Consider the following 18,220-nt stretch of genomic DNA (forward strand, 5'->3'; position numbering starts at 1 on the left):
TAAAGCAACAGAAAACAGATCAGCAACAATTTTCATTATTTTTAAATAAATACCCTAAAATTTGTATTTCCTTAAATGTATTTCCTGGTGGTTTATTCTCTTGATATCACTGGTTAGACTATTGGTTGAATGAAAATAAAGATATTTGAGTAAGAACCTTGGACTTTTTTTTACTGTTTGATAAACTTTTATAGATCATATTTGAAGCTGTATGTTATGATTCAATTAGTCAATCAACAAAATATTAAATGAAAGCAATCATTTGTTGCAGCCTTGATTATCACCATCAACAATAGCCCCTCAAGAAATGCATTGTAAACTAAATTTAAGTCTTTATTACATTGGAAAAATACAAAAACTGACAAACATCTAAGTTTATTACTAAAATCTTAACATTTGGGAGTCTCATTTTGTTTTGAGCCTCTTCTTTGGCCTGTGGTCAGTGTCGGAGTCTGAGCGCTTTGCCGCCGCGCCACCTTCCTTCACATCCACATCCTCGACTAGCGGGAGCTGCAGCTGAGTGGCTACGCGCATCGCCCACAAACACAGCTCCAGCCTGTGGGGCGTCCAGTCCCGCTGGGGATCGACTGAGGACAAGAGGAGGGCAGATGGTGTCAGTGCAGAATATCAAGGCAGGTTTATTTATACACAACCTGGCGGTGAAAGGTGACCAGTAGTAGGAGTGTCTTGATTTGTGTATTAAATCAACAGAAAACGCTTTCCTGTCGTGACCTCACCTTTGTTTAGTTTTTTTGTTCTCTCGACCATCTTGCCCAGGTACAGCGCGTAATGCTTGGCTGTGTACTGGATGGGCTTCAGTCCCGGCACACTCTCCATGGCTTCATCAGACATGAATGCAGTCTGTTCTGGAGCTCCTGCCGCCAACACAGCTGGAACAAAATTCACAGGTCAGCAACAAGCTACGCTGAATGAAGCTGAACTTGGCTTTGCTTGTCCAAACAGTGAGTCCTAGTTACTAGGGCCACCAGTATTAACACTCATAAACTCCAGCTGCTTTCAAAAGTGCACTGGACATTTTCCTTCAATGTTCCTGCCAGTCCCCTGGTAAAATCCATAAAATGTACGAGTGAGCCTATGTGAGAATAAAGCAGGAAAATGTCGGGAGAATTCACAGCATGAGAGTGGGCGTGTTAAAAGAAAAGACAAAAAGAAGGCAAATATGTCTGGAGGAAGAAGAGGAGCCATATAAGATGCAGATAATGAATTGGGTCAATTGGAAAGACAGTGAGATTTAAGAACTTTTGGGGATAAAGGCTGACACCATTGTCCTTCCTCTTACATGCTCTACCTAGACCTAACTTTTTCAGACATTTTCTCGACTTCATGTCTGAAAATGTCTTTATTGATCACAGAACCTCTGTTGTTAGAGTGAATTCTTAGACTTGGTTCAATTTGCTGGATGCAGGTTTTGCACAGTGAGACAATCAGAGACAGAAAATAGGCGCTGTGCTGACCTGAAGCAGTGGCTGGCCCGACTCCTTTGAGGGAGCTGAGCTCTGCGATCGCCGCCTGCACATCAGGCAGGAGGCTGAAGGCCTTTCTGGAACATTTCTCCACGGTCTCCTCACCGTTGGACGCCACCAGCTGCTGCAGCCTCGGCCTGAACTTCCCTCTCTGCAGAAGAGAACACGGAGCCACTCAAGGACACGGCTGAGTGCTGTTAAGACAATCGGTGCACACCCACACAAAAGAGAAAATCTCTCGTGTGGGCGTATTTTCTGTTTCTTGGGAATGTTATGATTTAGTGTCTAGACTCGACTTACTGTGAGCTTCCACTCCATCAGCTTCACCAGCTCTGACAGAGTGACATGTTTGTCAGATCGACCTGAAATGAGCATGGGCAGCTCCTCTTGGTACCTTACCAGGGACACACAGGTTAGAATCAGTTAGAATCGGTTAAACATCAGATATTCCATGATGTATGAACTTGATTATTAGATCCTTGTACATGAGGGAAGGGTCTAAAACAGTCCTGAATTAATTCTGCCTCCTGAAACAGTGAGTGCAATCATACAGGTAGATAAGAAGAACAGACAGTTCCGCATCTGACAGTATATCGCTGAACTCAACATCATGGAGTCCTTCTGGGATCACGTGGAGACACTGAAGCAGCATAAATCTACAGACATACTGTGGCATGTTCTGCACGGTGCTTATGACGACCCATCTGCCAGGTACACTGACAACCTGCACAGGTGCACCGAGGAGGACTGGTGCCGTTTAAGGGCAAAGGGTGGTTTCAATTAAATATTTTAAATGGATAATTTCTTGTGAATACAGCACTTAGTATGAAGTCAATATATAAAATATTCAAGGAAATACTTGGTTCAGGTCCGGATCAGGGGGGTGGATCCGGCATCTTTTTGACTTTTTTTTCACTGCCAGTCGGGTTATTTTATTTTTTCTGGGGAATAATCCATTTATCCTGATCAAAATATCAGGCACATTAAGGGAACTGATATCTAAGAGTGTTTGAAGTCTGGTGAGGCTTGATTGATCTTGAATTTAGGGGGACTCTTGGGGCTTGTAGGAGGTGTGCGCAATTCTAGTTCCCAAGTGTTTTAAAAAGGGGTTATCTTGACTGTTTTTTTTTGTTTTTGATAGCTTTTTAGATGGATAAATATACATTTGGATTTGTATATAGATAAACAGATTTGTAGATAGATTAATAAAAAGATGGATATTGATTCCAAGGGAAATCTAGGCATCCAGTATGACACAAAACAACACACAAGCATGAGAATAATAAAAGCTCAAAATGAGGCAAGGATAAGTTCACTGCAGTGAGATGAAAGTCCAGCCACCAGAACTACTACGAATCTGTCCCTGTAAAGAAGTTTGTCCTAATGGAGATATTGACAATACAAATATTTTAAGTATAAGGTGATTGAAAGACACAATTAACCGAGGTATTGAAGCCAAATATAAATACAAATTTAAAGATAAATAACTAAGGCAATATAAAGTTTTAATCTCCATTTTTCTATTAAGCACTTTGTAACCTTGTTGAGAAAAGTGCTGTATAAATCAAGTTGATCACTAAGTGTGGTGTTGTTACTGTAACCCTATGATGGATGAGGACAGGGAGGGGAGGATCACCATTTATCCAGGATCAGCAGTTTTCCAGGTTTCTTGCTCTTGGCCTTGGCCTCCACTACATCCCAGTACTGGTCGTGCACACTCCTCCATGCAGCTGGCTCCTCACAGGCAAACAGATCAGTCATAGTGGAGGAGAGAGATCACACACCATCAACCTGTGAACACATGAAAACAGTGTGTAAGAGACCTGCCACTTAGGAAAAGCTGATTTAAATGAATGGATTCCAACATTTAACACCTTAAACTGCATCTGTGTGGTTTAATCCTTTAAATCCAGCTCAGCCACGTGTGAAGGACACACACTATAACACAACACATGTGAGTGAGCAGAATCATGAATGAACTGTAGTGTCTTGATGCTTCCTGTTTCCACCCAGAGCATCACGGTCCCGGAGCCACGAGGTTTCTGAAATCCCGCGATACCACGCTGCAAAACTACTACTTCCGGTACCTCGGGCTGCGAGCAACAGTTTCTCAAGGTTCGTCCCCTGGACACACTTTGTGGTTCTTCTTCACCTGGAAGCGTTTTCCTTTCAAAACACCACATTCACGACAGGTCGCGGATATTCTGACACGCGTGGAAACTGCAGCGTCATGCTCGTTTCGCCTGTGGGAGGAAGGGTGCTCGGGAAGCTATGCTAGTTAGCATTAGCATCACATTCCAGGGATGTTTATGGTGCAGCTCCAGTAAAGTGTGTGTGTGTGTAGCAGGTGAACACCGCTGACTGACGTTCAGCTGGTGGAGTTTAACCGTAGATTTGACTTTAATGAAACGCCATCGAAGCAGTGGTGCAGTTGGTGGTAGGGTTGAATGTCCCACCTCTGTGTGAAGTCACATGGGTTAGCTTGTTTTCCTCTCAACTGTCATTGTTTACTCACGTGAATATTAGGCAGGGATAAGTCAATCGCCAGCTCGCGGAGGTGAACGAATCAAACCGACCCCCTCTTAAGCAGCTTCTCAATGCTGGAGAGAGAAGGGAGAGTTTGATACATGAGACAATCTGTTTAATAACATGCCACCAGCAAGTTTGCAATCGTTGTAGTTTGATGTATATTATGATGAAGGTTTATTTTTAAAAAGAAAATCAAATGCGGATTTCTAATATTTAAATCTGTGAAAGTTGAAGCATAACCTCATATTATTCCCTGTTTAATAATAGTTTATACATATTTATTTCTGTGCAATTCAACAGTGAACATTTGATAGATGTATTCGTCATATATGAAATATTTGCCCTAACAATAAATGCAGATAGTTTCACTTTGTCCATTACATTTGTCTCTCTCCAGCTCACAAGCAAGTTGTCTCTCATGGGAGCACATGAGGAAGACTCTGTGCTGCTGCAGATACTGAAGAGGCCGCTGGTTCTCCATCAAGTAAGTTCTGTAGATCCTTCATCGTCTGAAATGTTTAAGTTGGCATGATACTGTTCATTAACTCTGTTTGATACAGTGCCATCCCTCCTGCATCTGTAAGGACTGTATGAAGTTACAGTTTTATGTTTTGCTATAGTGCCACCTTCTGGTGGATATCAGGAGTTTCACATGTCTGTTACAGCTGGCACTAGTGCAGACATAACCACAGAAAGTAACATGTGAAGGTGTTGTTGTCCTGATGGTTCTGGCACTCAATTTTATTTTTATTCTGTCTACACCAGGAACGTGGAGAAGATGTCACGTGTTACCACAGCCCTCAGCAGCAATGCCATCACTGGCAAAACAATGTTCTGCCACTTGGACGCGTCGGCCAACGCCATCAGCGTGTGCCGCGACGCGTCGCAGGTGGTGGTGGCCGGTCGCAACATCTTCAAGATCTACGCGCTTGAGGAGGAGCAGTTTGTGGAGAAGCTGAATCTCCGTGTCGGTCGAAAGCCCTCGCTCAACTTCAGCTGCGCCGATGTGATGTGGCACCAGATGGAGGAGAACCTGCTGGCCACAGCCGCCACCAACGGGGCGGTGGTCACCTGGAACCTGGGGAAACCGTCCCGTAACAAGCAGGACCAGCTGTTCACCGAGCACAAACGCACCGTCAACAAGGTGTGCTTCCACCCCTCAGAGGTGTACATGCTGCTGAGCGGCTCGCAGGACGGCTTCATGAAGTGCTTTGACCTGCGTAAGAAGGAATCCGTCAGCACGTTCTCAGGTAATGACGTGAAGCCGGTCAAGGAATCTAATGCTAATAATCTAATCTAATGCAGCATTGGATTGTAATGTAGTGATATCTAAGAGTGTGTGAAGTTTGGTGAGGCTTGAGTGATCTTGAATTTAATTTAATTTGTGCTAATGGAGATATTGACAATACAAGTATTTTAAGTATAAGAGATACAAGTAACTGAGGCAGATAGTGATATAAATAAATTCATATTATTGTCTGTTCAGTGTGTGATTCTATTGAACTTGGTTAAGTTTAATTAAATATTTCAGAAATTTCCAGTGTTAGTCATGAAGAATACATTTTCTATATATATATATATATATATCGTAAAAAGTTTGTATTTATATAGTGCTTTTCTATTCTTGATGACCACTCAAAGCGCTTTACAGCACAGTTTGCCATTCACCCATTCATACCATGCATCTATTAGCAGTACTTTTTTTCTATGAGAGGTCATTCAGGGTTCAGGACCTTACCCAAGGGGATCGAACTAGCGACCTTCTGGTTGGAGGACGACCGCTCTACCCTTCAGCCACTGCCGCCCCATACATCCATAAATCCCATCCTTGCATATCTCTGGTTTAGTGGAATGTTAATGTTAATTTCCAAGGGTGTCATAGCACTGCTGCTTATTTTATACAAAGAGTCACATTTCTCTCCTCGAAGAGGTGCAACATATGAACTGTGTGATTCTCTTCCAAGAAAAGAGCGACTTAATTAATATAAGTGAAAATATATGTACTTTGAGATTTAAACTAATGACACCGAATTTATGAGGTAAATTCTTACTGATCCATTAATGTCCTCTCGCTACACTCCGACTCATTAAATGTGTAGTTCTCCGAATCAGTAATAACACTTAATCATCCTCTTATATCCCCTGTTGATTTTTTTATAACCCTTTTTATACGCTCTCCTCCAGGTCAGTCAGAAAGTGTAAGGGACGTGCAGTTCAGCATGAAGGATTATTTCACCTTTGCTGCATCCTTCGAAAACGGCAACGTCCAGCTGTGGGACATCAGACGACCTGACCGCTACGAGCGGATGTTCACTGCCCACACTGGCCCTGTGTTCTGCTGCGACTGGCACCCTGACGACAGGTCAGACGGATGACCATGATAAATGAGACCTGTGCTTGATGCGCTGTTTTGGTGTGTGAGGAGTTTTATTCAAGCATGATTTCTATTTCAGGGGATGGCTGGCCACAGGAGGCAGAGACAAGATGGTGAAGGTTTGGGACATGACGACTAACAGGGCCAAGGAGATCTACTGCGTCCAGACCATCGCCTCCGTCGCACGAGTCAAATGGCGGCCTGAGAGGAAGTACCACCTGGCCACCTGTTCCATGATGGTGGACCACAACATCTACGTGTGGGACATTCGCAGACCTTACATTCCCTTTGCCACCTTCGAGGAACACAAAGACGTGACCACAGGGATCGTGTGGCGCCACCAGCACGATCCTCATTTTCTGCTCTCTGGCTCAAAGGACAGCACGCTCTACCAGCACATGTTTAAGGACGCCACTCGTCCAGTGGACAAGGCCAACCCCGAGGGTCTGTGCTTTGGACTGTTGGGTGACTTGGCTTTCGCAGCCAAGGAGAGTCTGATCAGCAGTGACCCCAGCAGGAAGCCTTACCCCGGAGGAGACCGCCGCTACCCCATCTTCTTCTTCAAGAAGCCCGACCCGACGGAACAGTTTGCCCACGTGTCCAGTGCCCTTAGCGTCTTCGAGACAGACTTGGCCAGTAACCGCATGGACTGGTTTGTCAAGACCGCACAACTCTACCTCCTCTGTGGGAAGCCATTCGCTGAGCTGTGCGATCACAATGCCAAGGTGGCCCAGGAGCTCAAGAGACCTCAGGTGAGACCTCAGTGTGATGTGGGAACAAATTGTCAATTCGCAGATTATGACCTGTGACTGCAATACATTACGATAAATTCTTGAAGTACTAATCTGCACTAAGGCTGCAACCGACAATTATGATTCTCTATAATGTATTCATCAATTGATTGGTCTATGCTGTAGCTCAAGGTGGAAGACCAACAGCCCAAAACCAAAAGATACAAAGCTATTCAGTAACAATCATAGGAAACTACTGTCAGAATACATTTACATTTGAGAAGCAGTGAATCATTGTTGGGGTTTCTTACATGAGATGATTCAATAAACGTATCGACTGAATCCTACCCACAATTCAGCAATAATACAGGAAACACTTCCTTTTAAGGTTTGACAGTAAACAGAGTGCCTGGAGTCTTTTAATCCAATTTTCTCAATCCTGTTTTATAAACATTTCACATAATCTTTATTTTTTTCTACATCGTTTAAATGCAAGACACAAGAAAAGTATTGTTTATTTGTTAATAACTAAAAAGGTCACAATCCATTGATCTGTAACTGTATTGCGATACTGGAAGGTTCCTGCAGCCATATTTTATTTATTATATTTTTTCATAACTCACAGGTTTCCACGACTTGGACCATGCTGAGAATCATGTTCTCTGACCCTGCAAACCTCACAGCGTCCGGTCCAAACCTCAACCTGAGTAAACTCGGCACCTTGCCTTTAATGAACAGGTAAATTAAGTTTTTATTGTGCATCATTACAAAATATGAATAACAACTAAGTAATGCAACTCATTTACAGCCTAATTTTGGTCAACATTATGTTTTTAGTTTCAATTTGAAGGAGATTGGTGCCGGGATGGGCCCAGAGAGCAGACTAGAGCGCAGCAAAGGTGAGAGCAGGCAGGACAACATCCACCTGGAGCCTGGAAACCTGCACATCAGCAATAATAATGAAGGTAAGAGTGGTTATTAAACGTCTTAGAAGCCAAATGAAACATTGACAAGATCTTGGTCCTTGTGTTTCTACAATATTCATCGCTTAAATTGCAATTTCAGATAATGAGGAGACGGAGGGCAGTGAGGGTCAGGCTGAGTACATGTTCGGTGATGCTGAGTTAGATGATGACGACCTCTATTCTATGGAACATGACAACCCAACAGGTCAGTCACAAGTCACTCATCCCAGAGGAAGCTAAACACTTGCCCATATAAGAACCTGCTATTTCTAAGTGTCTCCGCGCTCAGCTCTCTTTTGTCTAACAAACTCTGCTCCCTTTTTAACAACAGAAGAGACCGAGTACACGCTGCCCCAGGAGGCCTTCCCGCTGCGCCACGAGATCATGGATAACCCCGCCGCTCCTGAGCACCTTCAACAGGACAAGTCGGACTCGCCGCACGTCAGTGGCAACGAGGCAGAGGTCACCTGCCTGACGCCCATCGAGTCCTTCTCCCTCATCTCCATCTCCCAGCCCCTGTTCAACCCGAGTCTACCTGCCAGCTTCTTCTGCCCCATTGTGCGGGAGATGCTGAGCTACTACGCTGAGCAGGGCGACGTGCAGATGGCCGTGTCCGTGCTCATCGTCATGGGAGACCGGATACGTAAAGAGATTGATGACCTAACCCAGGTCAGTAAGGGAAAAATGGTGTCTTCCTCAGTTTTGTAAAATGTGGCGTTTCAATGTGTCTCGGGCTGTGGTAAAGAACGACTTACTGGTCGACTTGGGTGATATTATATTTTTGAAAAATGTTATAATTGTTTTCTGAACAGATATCAACTATGTAAGGTCTTATTTACTCTTGATTTATGGGGTATCATTCATGTTGATAAATTAAAAACAACCAAACTTCTGAGATACCTAACAGTGACTATACGTATGAAATATTTTGTCTATATCCACAACATTTGAATTACGAAAATGTTATTCTGGCATAACACTTTGACGAAATAAGCAGATACAATAGGAAACACTGACCGAGATGTGTTTCCGTTTCAGGAGCACTGGTACATGTCCTACATAGACCTGCTGCAGAGATTTGAGTTGTGGAACGTCTCCAATGAGGTCATCAAGCTGAGCACGTGCAGCGCCATCACCTGCCTGAACCAGGCGTCTACAACACTACACATCAACTGCAGCAACTGCAAGCGGCCAATGAGCAACAAGGGGTGGATCTGTGACAGGTATGAACACTTCAACACCACTTCATATTGGAGAGTAACGTTTGTGTGTGTCACTGGCCAGTTCAGTGTGATACCTTTGGGTAATAGCATAAGGTGCTCGGCCTCTTTCATGTTAAATTACCCTGTTAACATAAGGAATGGTAAAATAACCTCAAAAAAAATCCATAACACCACCTTTTAAAGTTAATCATTTACATGTATCTCGTGTGTTTTACCTCGACAACAATCAATCGCACAAACCGTTGGAAAGACATGGATGTAAACTGTTATTTTATTGGTTGGCGGAGCCATACAATTGCAAAGGAGAAATTCTAGTTGTGTGTTCTTCCTGTGTCTCATGCTTCTCATGTTTTATTAAATGCACTGAATGCTTCTTTAACTCTGACATGAAAACAAACTCTGACAAGCGCCCTGTGTATCTCCTCTAGGTGCCACCAGTGTGCCAGTGTGTGTGCAGTGTGCCACCACGTGGTAAAGGGACTGTTTGTGTGGTGTCAGGGCTGCAGCCACGGCGGACATCTGGAGCACATCATGAACTGGCTGAAAAGTAGCACTCACTGCCCGGCCGGCTGCGGTCACCTGTGTGAGTACACCTGAGCCCATCACCACTGCTGCTCATGCAGGTACTTCTCTGTGGGAGTGGGAATCTGTCCACACACAGACCTGTAGCATCATCATCAACTCACCTCTTCATCCCTCTGTGAGGATCAGACTCCTCAGGCTGTGGAGTCTGAAGGAGGACTCGTTCTGTGTATGTTCCATGTTCTCTTCCGGACAGCTACTCACAAGAAACACAATCATGAATGGATTCACTTTTACACTTGAATCGAATTTTTGAACCTTTATTTTTTTGTTTTGTTCATGAACAGATGTTACGATACATATACAATATATTTATATGTATATACAAAGAATTCAGCAACATATTTTTTGAATTCACATTTGCTGCATTTTACATACATTTAAACCTCTCAGTAAAACATTGAAGGCTGTACAGTGAGAATTGTTTGTCTCATCCTAAGTGGATTGTCAATGTTTGTACATAATGTCTAAAACCTATTTTTAAAAAACTGTAGAAATTAATTTATGAAAGATTGCTCTTTATTCAAGAAGTGCATTAAAGCAATAACCACAGACTAGACCTGTTCAGTTGTCGTGGATGTAACGCCTGTTTTGTCCACTGCATTTGCCAAAGAAACCCTTCACTACATTCACATGTATGGTGGTTAGAATGGCGGTTTTCCTCCACTACACTTTAAGCTCACGGGCCCAGAAATCCAAACTGGCAGCCTCTAATCCACCAGCCATACACAATGTTTGCTGGTCAGAGTAACCTTCATTGGCTTGTGACGGTTTTTATGTCTCACTGCTTGTGAGAAACACAACAGAACAACGTAGAATCCAACAGAGACGACTTCTGTTCACATAAACCTCAAAACAACAGCTTCGGCTTGGGTGAAATGATTGAGACTCTTGTCCCATCAGGATCTGCACGGCCTGATGGTGACTGGTTGGAGGATTTTCCAGCCTAGTTGTCAGTTTCACTGGCAGACTTTCAGGAGATGAGTAAATCATCGCGGAAAGATGTCGAATATTTTATCAGTTCAGTCTCAACAGATGCTGCTCAGCTTCACAAGTGCCGGTCTCTCCCTCCTGTTTGCTATCAGGCAGGAGAACATAACTACTAGAGTGAGAGTAGGGACACATGGGTCATTTTAGAGCTACGGAGTAAGTGTAGTTAGTGAACATCACTTCTCACCCCTATGGCAGCTTAACATAACATCAGAGCAGTAATCCATATTTCTTGGTAATTATTATTGTCATAAATCAATATTTCACTTTAAGTAAAAGGATGTTCTGTCTATTACGATGTCTGCGCTGGTTGGAGTTTGTGCTGATTTAAAAACCCGCGAGCTGGAGGCTGTTGTGTCTGGATCAGCTGCTGCAGCCAACAGCCGCATCGTGCCAAGGTTGTTACTGAACATAAACTGTCATCACATCAATTTGCAGCCAAGGCCCTGGGCACAGTAGCTGAGTTCCAGATGAACTCCCTAAGAGGACATCCCAACCATCAGCAGGGGGATTCCTGACCTCCAGGCTCAGTCAAAGATATGAAGATCTGTTCAGTGGTGGTTGAAGAAGCAAACATTTAAAACATTCACAGTCTCTTATATTCCACAAATCTGCTGCGGTATAATCCAGAGCTCAGTGAGCACTGTAAATCCAAAGTGGTCTTGGAGAGTCTGTTTGTTTCATTTTTTACATACAGTATACATGTATGTGTCAATTTAAAACAAACCCGAAAAATGACAGAATCCATCTTTACTTTAAGGAAACTGGGTTTTATTTGAGTTTATACATCCATGGATATCCAGCTTTGAAAAGACTGAAGGAGTTCATGGTAAAACAGGATCTTGCTATAGAAGACACAATGAATCCACAAGATGACCTACTTGACAGCATCACTGAGTGAAATCTGAAACTGCTCAATTATTTGTGCTTTGAAAAAGAATTAAAACTTGTATTTTGCACAGATAAAAGTCTCAGCTCTGGGTTAATTTGACTCCTAACTGTCCACAGTCGGGTGGGCACCGAAAAGCGTTTCCAGATTTCCAATTCAAATGGACTCATTAAGAAATGTAAGTTCTGATTCTGCTTGTCGGTTCCTAAAAGCATCACAGCATCTCCCAAGCTACACTGGCCTTGGTGCTCTCTCTGGAATGGACCATTCTGCCCAAAGCAGAACTATTTGAAGATGAACTTACGGGCGAGCACAAAAGTCTGGGAAGAGCCGCCCATGAGCGTCATCATGGAGCCAGGAAGTGTTCAAAAGATGACGGGTCTGCACAGTGCAACACCGGTGCCACTTATTTCATGCAAGGGAGGATGGAAAACTAACATGACTACACACCAGTCGTCCTCCTCAGCCAACAGCCAGGACCTTGTTGCAATCAGGTAAATGAAAATTAAGTAACATTTGTCTTATTCTTATTTGGATCAGTTGCAAGCACCACACACAGACGTTCCTCCTTCTCTCTCATAAACACCCACACACTGCAGCTTTCTAAGGTGGAAATTAATCGACTGTTGCTGTGTTGTCACTTCAGGTTTTCGATGTTAGATACACTGCATTGACGGGCAAAAAAAAAAAGATTGAATCATATCATTTAATAATCGAAGCAAAAACAATAGGGTCGTCGCACTGTCAGTGCTCGGAGCCCTAATAACAGCAACCGTTTTAAATTCATTTCCAGGTTCTCTGCACTGAAGTCAGTTGTGAAGGTGAATTGTGTAAAAGTTTGTAAAAACAGTTTTTTGTGAAAGCGTCACGTAAAATGTTTTGACCCCAAGAATTGGAATCAAGAATCATTAAGACCCGGAATTGGAATCATTAAAATTGAAAACAATATCCAACCCTAGATCACAGACGGATTGTAAATTGCTGTAACTTTAACGTCTTTATCTTCAGCTCCTTGAAATGCATTCAGCAGGACATTATATTCAAACAGCATACAAATGAGAAGATTTCATTTGAATCACGAAGTATCACTGCAGAACTTACTTGAACTGACTTCTCTACTTTTAAGAAATTTACCTCTTCTCCTGGTGGCATATTCAAACCACATTTTATATCCAGGAGAGAGAAATGTTTCACAGTATTTCAGCCACTGATCCTTGATCAGCTCCACCTCCTCGCTGTGCATTTTCACAACGCAACTAGCAAAGTCTAGCAATCACCAGCACAAGCGTGTGGGGGGGGGGGGGTCAGGTGCCCTTCCTGCCTGCTTGTCATTTCCTTGCAGCAGCTGCCGTTAACCGTGGCCTTGTCCACATCCAGGGTGCTCGGGTCTATCACCCTTACCAATACGGTGGCAGGTCTGCTGCGTCGAGCCCATGGGGGTTGGGGGGGCTGTCCTCATCTTTGGCCTCCCATTGCAGTGCGCTTGTACAGGGTGGAGGTGAGATCACCCTCTGTCGAATATTGGCAGAAATCCCTGAAGAGAAGAGCGAGTTATTTTGTCGTCTTTTAGCAGCTGTTGAATTCTTCCCGCAATTATCGTGTGCATCCAGTCCAGACTCACCTGGACATGTTAAGGCCGTTCCCAGCTGTCCGACACTTTTTCAGGGGCACTCAGTCGCCTCAGGCTCTGCTGCACGGTTTTCAGGGTCCCTTCTGTTATGATGAAGGAAGCAGCAGCATTAATAACAGCCACAATAACACGCAACACATTAAAATCACTGAGCGTTACACCATCTTACCAAGCTGATCTTCATAGGAATCCAGCTTCTTGATTAGCTCGACAACACTGGAGCATTTCAGGCTGTCCGCGGCTACTAGGAAAAAAAAGAAATCACAAATCAGAGAGCGTCAAATGTGTTATTCAGTCACTCGCACACAACTAGAAGGGAGCTCTGAAAGTGCATCCCTCCACCAAGACTAATGCCCTATCTCACCAAAGAAGAATTTTCCATTAATTATCTGGCCTGTGGCGGCTCGCCATATTTTAATTTTCATAATGAACCAAAACATTTTTTTATACTTCTCAAAACATACAAGATCTGCAAGATTTTTCTCTGTTGCATTGTGCAGATGTATGCACGGTTATTTACAGCATCTTATCAATGAGAATCTTTTGTGTGACCCGCCCCTGCTACCACCATAGATTGAATGAATTCTCTGGGAAAATGTAAATCTAACTTCCTGGATCTGCACAAATATTGAGTGGGTTCTTTCCTGAGCCATACCTTCCACCAAGTTTGATGGTAATCTGTTCAGTAGTTATTGCGTAACCCTTCAACCTCACTTTCTCGGGGGGGGGGGGGGGGGGGGGGATAACTCACCTTTAACACTGACATCATCCTTTGCTTTATCTTCCACACCAGTATAAGCGCTGCCATTACCATCAGTAGTAAAGCAGGAGAGCAGTTCAGCACAGCAGGTCCTAGCCTTCGCTAGTGTGGCGCTCATGTCCTGAGTCAGCCGGTGGTTCTCCACCAGCTCAGTATGGACCCGCCTCCAGGCCATTTTGTCCTCCATCAGGCATCCCTCCATCACAGTGCGCAGTTCCTTCTCCTGAGACACCTGGCTCTGCAGGCTCTCCGCCTCCTCGCAGTGCTACAGCAGGGAGAGTGAGTCGGTCAGATGTGGATGAAAGTGTTTGTCTGGCTGTTACTTACTGTCTACTCTGTAGTTACCTTGTGTAGTTGAATGGCCATCTCCTGCATCTCAGCCTCAAGTTGGTCGGCATAAGCCTGTTCCAGAGCATCACTGGGGGGTCGAGCGCTGCTGTGCCACCTTGCAATACCCGAAGTCATCTTACGCTTGGGTCCAAACAATCTGGACGAAAAGAATGGATGTCACTCCCTGCCATATATACAGATACTGCATATGCAGGAGTATATATGAAAGCCTGAGGTCTCTTACGTGATTCCTATTTCTTTGAGATCATTTTCAGTCAGGGTGAGAAATATCCGCAGATCAATGTCTTGCTCCACAAGTAACGGGAGATACTTTGAGAAGCCGATTTGCTCCAAAAAATCAGACAGATCCTGCATTAACAAGAGAAGAAGACAGTCTTGAATAAACTTGACATGAATCACCTATTTAGGTCTCGTTATGAATCAATCAAACCCACACTTGCCTTTGGGCCGGAGTAGGAAGGTGGAGGAACAACATGCGGGCGGATCCCACAGTTCCCTGCAGCACTGGACTGAGCTGCCTCGCTGATTCCATGGCGACTCTTGCCTTTTGAGTGATAACCCTTGTTTACCCGGCGGGAGCTGCTCTTTTTGCACTGGTCGGAGTCCTGGTGGACAAAGGCACATCTGTCTGTCACAGCTCATTAATACATAAACACAAATCTGGTGTTCGCCTCCATAACAGTGGGATTTCTGTGTTCACCTCGTTGCTTTCCACAGAGCCTTCCCACTTGAGGCCGATCACCTGAGGCAGGCCTTCGCTGCTGCTACTGCTGCTCCTCATGGTGGGCATGTCATTGTCAAAGAATGGACTATCATCTGCAACGGCAATAGAGGAAACTATTTACATTTCCAGAGTTCATGTCTGAAAATGGCTTATTTCAGATGTTTTTCAGAGGCCACAAAACCCTCGTAGCTATGCTCCTAACCTCTGCTGCTGTTGCTCTGGCCGTCCAGCTCATTGATAGGCGACGTCACGTCCCGGTGGCAGAGGCCCTCAGTCTGTTCACCAATATCACGGAAGGTCACGTAGCCTGGCGGCACAGCAGGAGGCTCTGTGAGGAGGAGAGGCCCATTAACAAACTGTCAATCCACCGCTGTAATTCACAGAACCACCACACTCTTAACATGGCTACCGGCTGGCAGACTGGGTAATATTAAGTGACGCTACCACATGGTTTGCTGGGGCCTCCTACTCGAAACTTGGCAATGGCCTGGGGCCCATCGTGGATGCTAATGCCTTTAGCTCGGTTTCGACTGGGCCTTATCCTCGGCGGTGCACTGTCTGAGTCTTCAGAGGAGCTCGGGTCTTCAAAGCGTCCTGTCAGGTTGGATCAGATAATGACAGAGAAAAGATTATTACAACTCATTCAATAAAAATAAACGGTGAGATGTTAGGCGGAGGAGAAAGGAACCTGGTTTGCTTCTTGGTGAACGTGAGTCAATGAGGCTGACGATCTTGGTGTAGCCGTACATCATTGCTAGGGCACGGGCAGTCTCTCCCTTAGCATTGCGGTCATCTACTTTAACTTTCTGTAAATGAATTAAACCACATGTCAGGATCTTAAGGCATTACCTCTGTATCAGCAGCAGGACAATAAGGTCTTCACACATTCTCAACGAGCAGGCAAGTCCCACTCACGTGATCAAGCAGGTACTGAAGTATGATTTCATGTCCAGAAGCAGCAGCCTCCATCAGGGGAGTGAAACCAGACCCTGGCTCCCTGTTATTGAAAGAAAACAACATTAAAAATCACGTGTGTTTTTGTCTGGATCGAGTGTTGGGAGGAACGAGGACGCTCACTTGACATTGGCGTCGGCCTTGTTGTCCAGTAGGAACTTGACCATCTGCTGGTGGCCGGTGCTCGTGCAGTGTAACAGAGCCGTCCAGCCCAGAGAGTCCTTCAGCTCCAACTCCGCACCATGCTGTTTGAGGTAAGAAAACCAAAAGCCTAAGTGTTAAAGCATTAAATCAAATAAACGGAACTTGTATTTCATTCATTTTATACTGTGAAAAACAACTTGCAGATTTGAAACTGATTGGAGACAGATACAAATTCTGTTTTTATTGTGTTAATTTGACCTCAGCCTAACATTTTTTTCCTTCTGTGTCTCGTGCTGCGTCACTACAATTAACTGATGCAACGCTTCTCACAAACAAACGATCCAATCACAGTGAACGATTTAATTTTCTCCCGTGCAGCGGTGGCCCTCAAAGTGCTCAACTCCAAGGACACAGTCACCGACATTAACCCTAACCACAATACAGGAAGTGAATGAAAACCAGGACCAAAATCTTCATACATCCTGATAGTTGTGTTACTTATGGGGAAAATAAATGATTCCTCTTTTTGCCAGGGACCCCCTAAAACCCCTCAAGTACCCCTGGATGTCCCCTGACCACGCCTGCTGCTGTACAGTGTCCACTTCTTACATGAAGAAGACACACATCCTGCTGTATGCATGAACCGATTACTATCCGGGGATCATGTTGTACCTGAAGCAGGAAGTAGGCGATGCTTTCATTGCCACAGCTGGCTGCCAGCATCAGTGGTGTTAGACCTTTGGCCGTGGTGGCGTTGATGTTCACTCCGGCCTCCAGCAGGAGATTCGCGATGTTGTCGTGTCCGATGTACGCTGCGTACATGAGCGGCGTCCATCCTCCGATGTTCTTGCCGTCCAGATTCACCTCACGTCTGCAAACAAACCCCACCACACATTTTGATTCATATGTGTATATGTAAGGAAGGTGGACATCCCATGGGAGAGTGTGTGTGTCTGTGTGTGTGTGGAGGAGAGTGAGAGACCCACTTCTTGATGCCCTCTGCCACCACGTCGTACTGGCCGATGGAGCAGGCGGTGTGGAGGTCCAGGGGCACGTCCAGCTCCTCGGGTCGCACCAGGGTCTCCCCCAGCCACAGGGAGAGGCTGACCCCCAGCTGCTCCGACTCACTGGCCTCATCGCTCAGCTCAGACATGGTTCCCCAAACTCTTCTTCTCTTGTGCCTCCTCACACCTGAGAACAGAGGGGATCCTGTGGCTCAGCGCAGCCATGACATGTTCACAACCCCTGGATTCAAGCTCTCAATGTGTGTTTCCTGAGCCCCCGTTAGCAGAAGTCACATCTGTTGCAGCTTCAGTTTGTAACAAAAACACAAATAAAAGCCTCCCTCAGACTAGCGGTTCCTTTTAAAGCTACTTTTAAGCGAAGCTAAAGTGTAAAATCTGTCTCATCCGTCTCTAACTAACTCCAACTTTGCTCTTTTAGCTCGTTTCACGTTAGCTTAGCGAGAACACATCAAGCCCAGTTTAGACTTTACCCCAGTTTTAATAAACACAACGAGCAAACAACACACTTACTCGCATTAGAACAGCGGATATAAACACAATGGGTTCAACACTCACAGGCAGCAGGAGTTTGTTTTCTCAGCGGATCTAACTTTTTTGTGTTGGGTGTCACACTCAACTGTGTCCGTGTTGAGCCACGCCCCACCTTTTCCTGTTTAAAAGGCACCGGTGAACATTTTTTCAGCTGCACCGGTGTAAGTCTGTGCCTGTACATATGCATTTACTGTTTTGTTGTCTTATCCTGAACCTGCAGCATTAGCATTTAGGGGAAAAGTTTGTTTCTTAAAGAATCAGATTTTAGTTTTTGTCTTGGATACCGTAGAAACAAATCTCTGCAAATCAATAGATGGTCTCACACCCCCAGGGC

The 18,220-nt window shown here is 44.6% G+C and overlaps 3 protein-coding genes across 5 annotated transcripts; 1 reads left to right on the top strand and 2 right to left on the bottom strand.

Annotated features, from left to right (window-relative positions):
• Positions 1-320: 320 nt before the first annotated feature.
• On the bottom strand, positions 321-3,931 carry zgc:112496 (uncharacterized protein LOC541336 homolog). Its single transcript, XM_061094691.1, has 6 exons — positions 3,359-3,931; positions 3,121-3,275; positions 1,785-1,878; positions 1,476-1,635; positions 738-890; positions 321-587 (listed from the first exon to the last, which is right to left on the bottom strand). Exons 2-6 carry the CDS (start codon positions 3,243-3,245, stop codon positions 406-408), a joined length of 714 nt encoding a protein of 237 aa, XP_060950674.1. The 5' UTR covers positions 3,246-3,275; positions 3,359-3,931; the 3' UTR covers positions 321-405.
• On the top strand, positions 3,544-10,739 carry wdr24 (WD repeat domain 24). The gene is made up of 11 exons (XM_061094687.1): positions 3,544-3,599; positions 4,411-4,497; positions 4,779-5,263; positions 6,198-6,375; positions 6,467-7,139; positions 7,744-7,856; positions 7,956-8,083; positions 8,184-8,288; positions 8,415-8,752; positions 9,122-9,306; positions 9,735-10,739. The coding sequence occupies exons 3-11, from the start codon at positions 4,792-4,794 to the stop codon at positions 9,901-9,903; spliced, it is 2,361 nt and encodes a 786-aa protein (XP_060950670.1). The 5' UTR covers positions 3,544-3,599; positions 4,411-4,497; positions 4,779-4,791; the 3' UTR covers positions 9,904-10,739.
• Positions 10,740-11,627: 888 nt separating this feature from the next.
• On the bottom strand, positions 11,628-17,953 carry anks3 (ankyrin repeat and sterile alpha motif domain containing 3). 3 transcript variants are annotated; one of them, XM_061094690.1, is made up of 16 exons: positions 17,911-17,953; positions 17,317-17,521; positions 17,003-17,201; positions 16,310-16,431; positions 16,148-16,229; positions 15,921-16,038; positions 15,677-15,826; positions 15,435-15,560; positions 15,209-15,324; positions 14,949-15,113; positions 14,732-14,856; positions 14,503-14,644; positions 14,149-14,422; positions 13,567-13,638; positions 13,389-13,480; positions 11,628-13,301 (listed from the first exon to the last, which is right to left on the bottom strand). In XM_061094690.1, the coding sequence occupies exons 2-15, from the start codon at positions 17,481-17,483 to the stop codon at positions 13,398-13,400; spliced, it is 1,941 nt and encodes a 646-aa protein (XP_060950673.1). In that variant the 5' UTR covers positions 17,484-17,521; positions 17,911-17,953; the 3' UTR covers positions 11,628-13,301; positions 13,389-13,397. The 3 variants fall into 3 exon arrangements, with proteins under 3 accessions (XP_060950673.1, XP_060950671.1, XP_060950672.1); XM_061094688.1 differs by having other exon boundaries at positions 13,567-13,641; XM_061094689.1 differs by having other exon boundaries at positions 13,567-13,641; positions 17,866-17,928.
• Between the last annotated feature and the right edge of the window lie 267 nt (positions 17,954-18,220).

Source organism: Limanda limanda, chromosome 21 (genome assembly GCF_963576545.1).
Source record: "Limanda limanda chromosome 21, fLimLim1.1, whole genome shotgun sequence".
NCBI classification, from domain to species: domain Eukaryota; kingdom Metazoa; phylum Chordata; class Actinopteri; order Pleuronectiformes; family Pleuronectidae; genus Limanda; species Limanda limanda.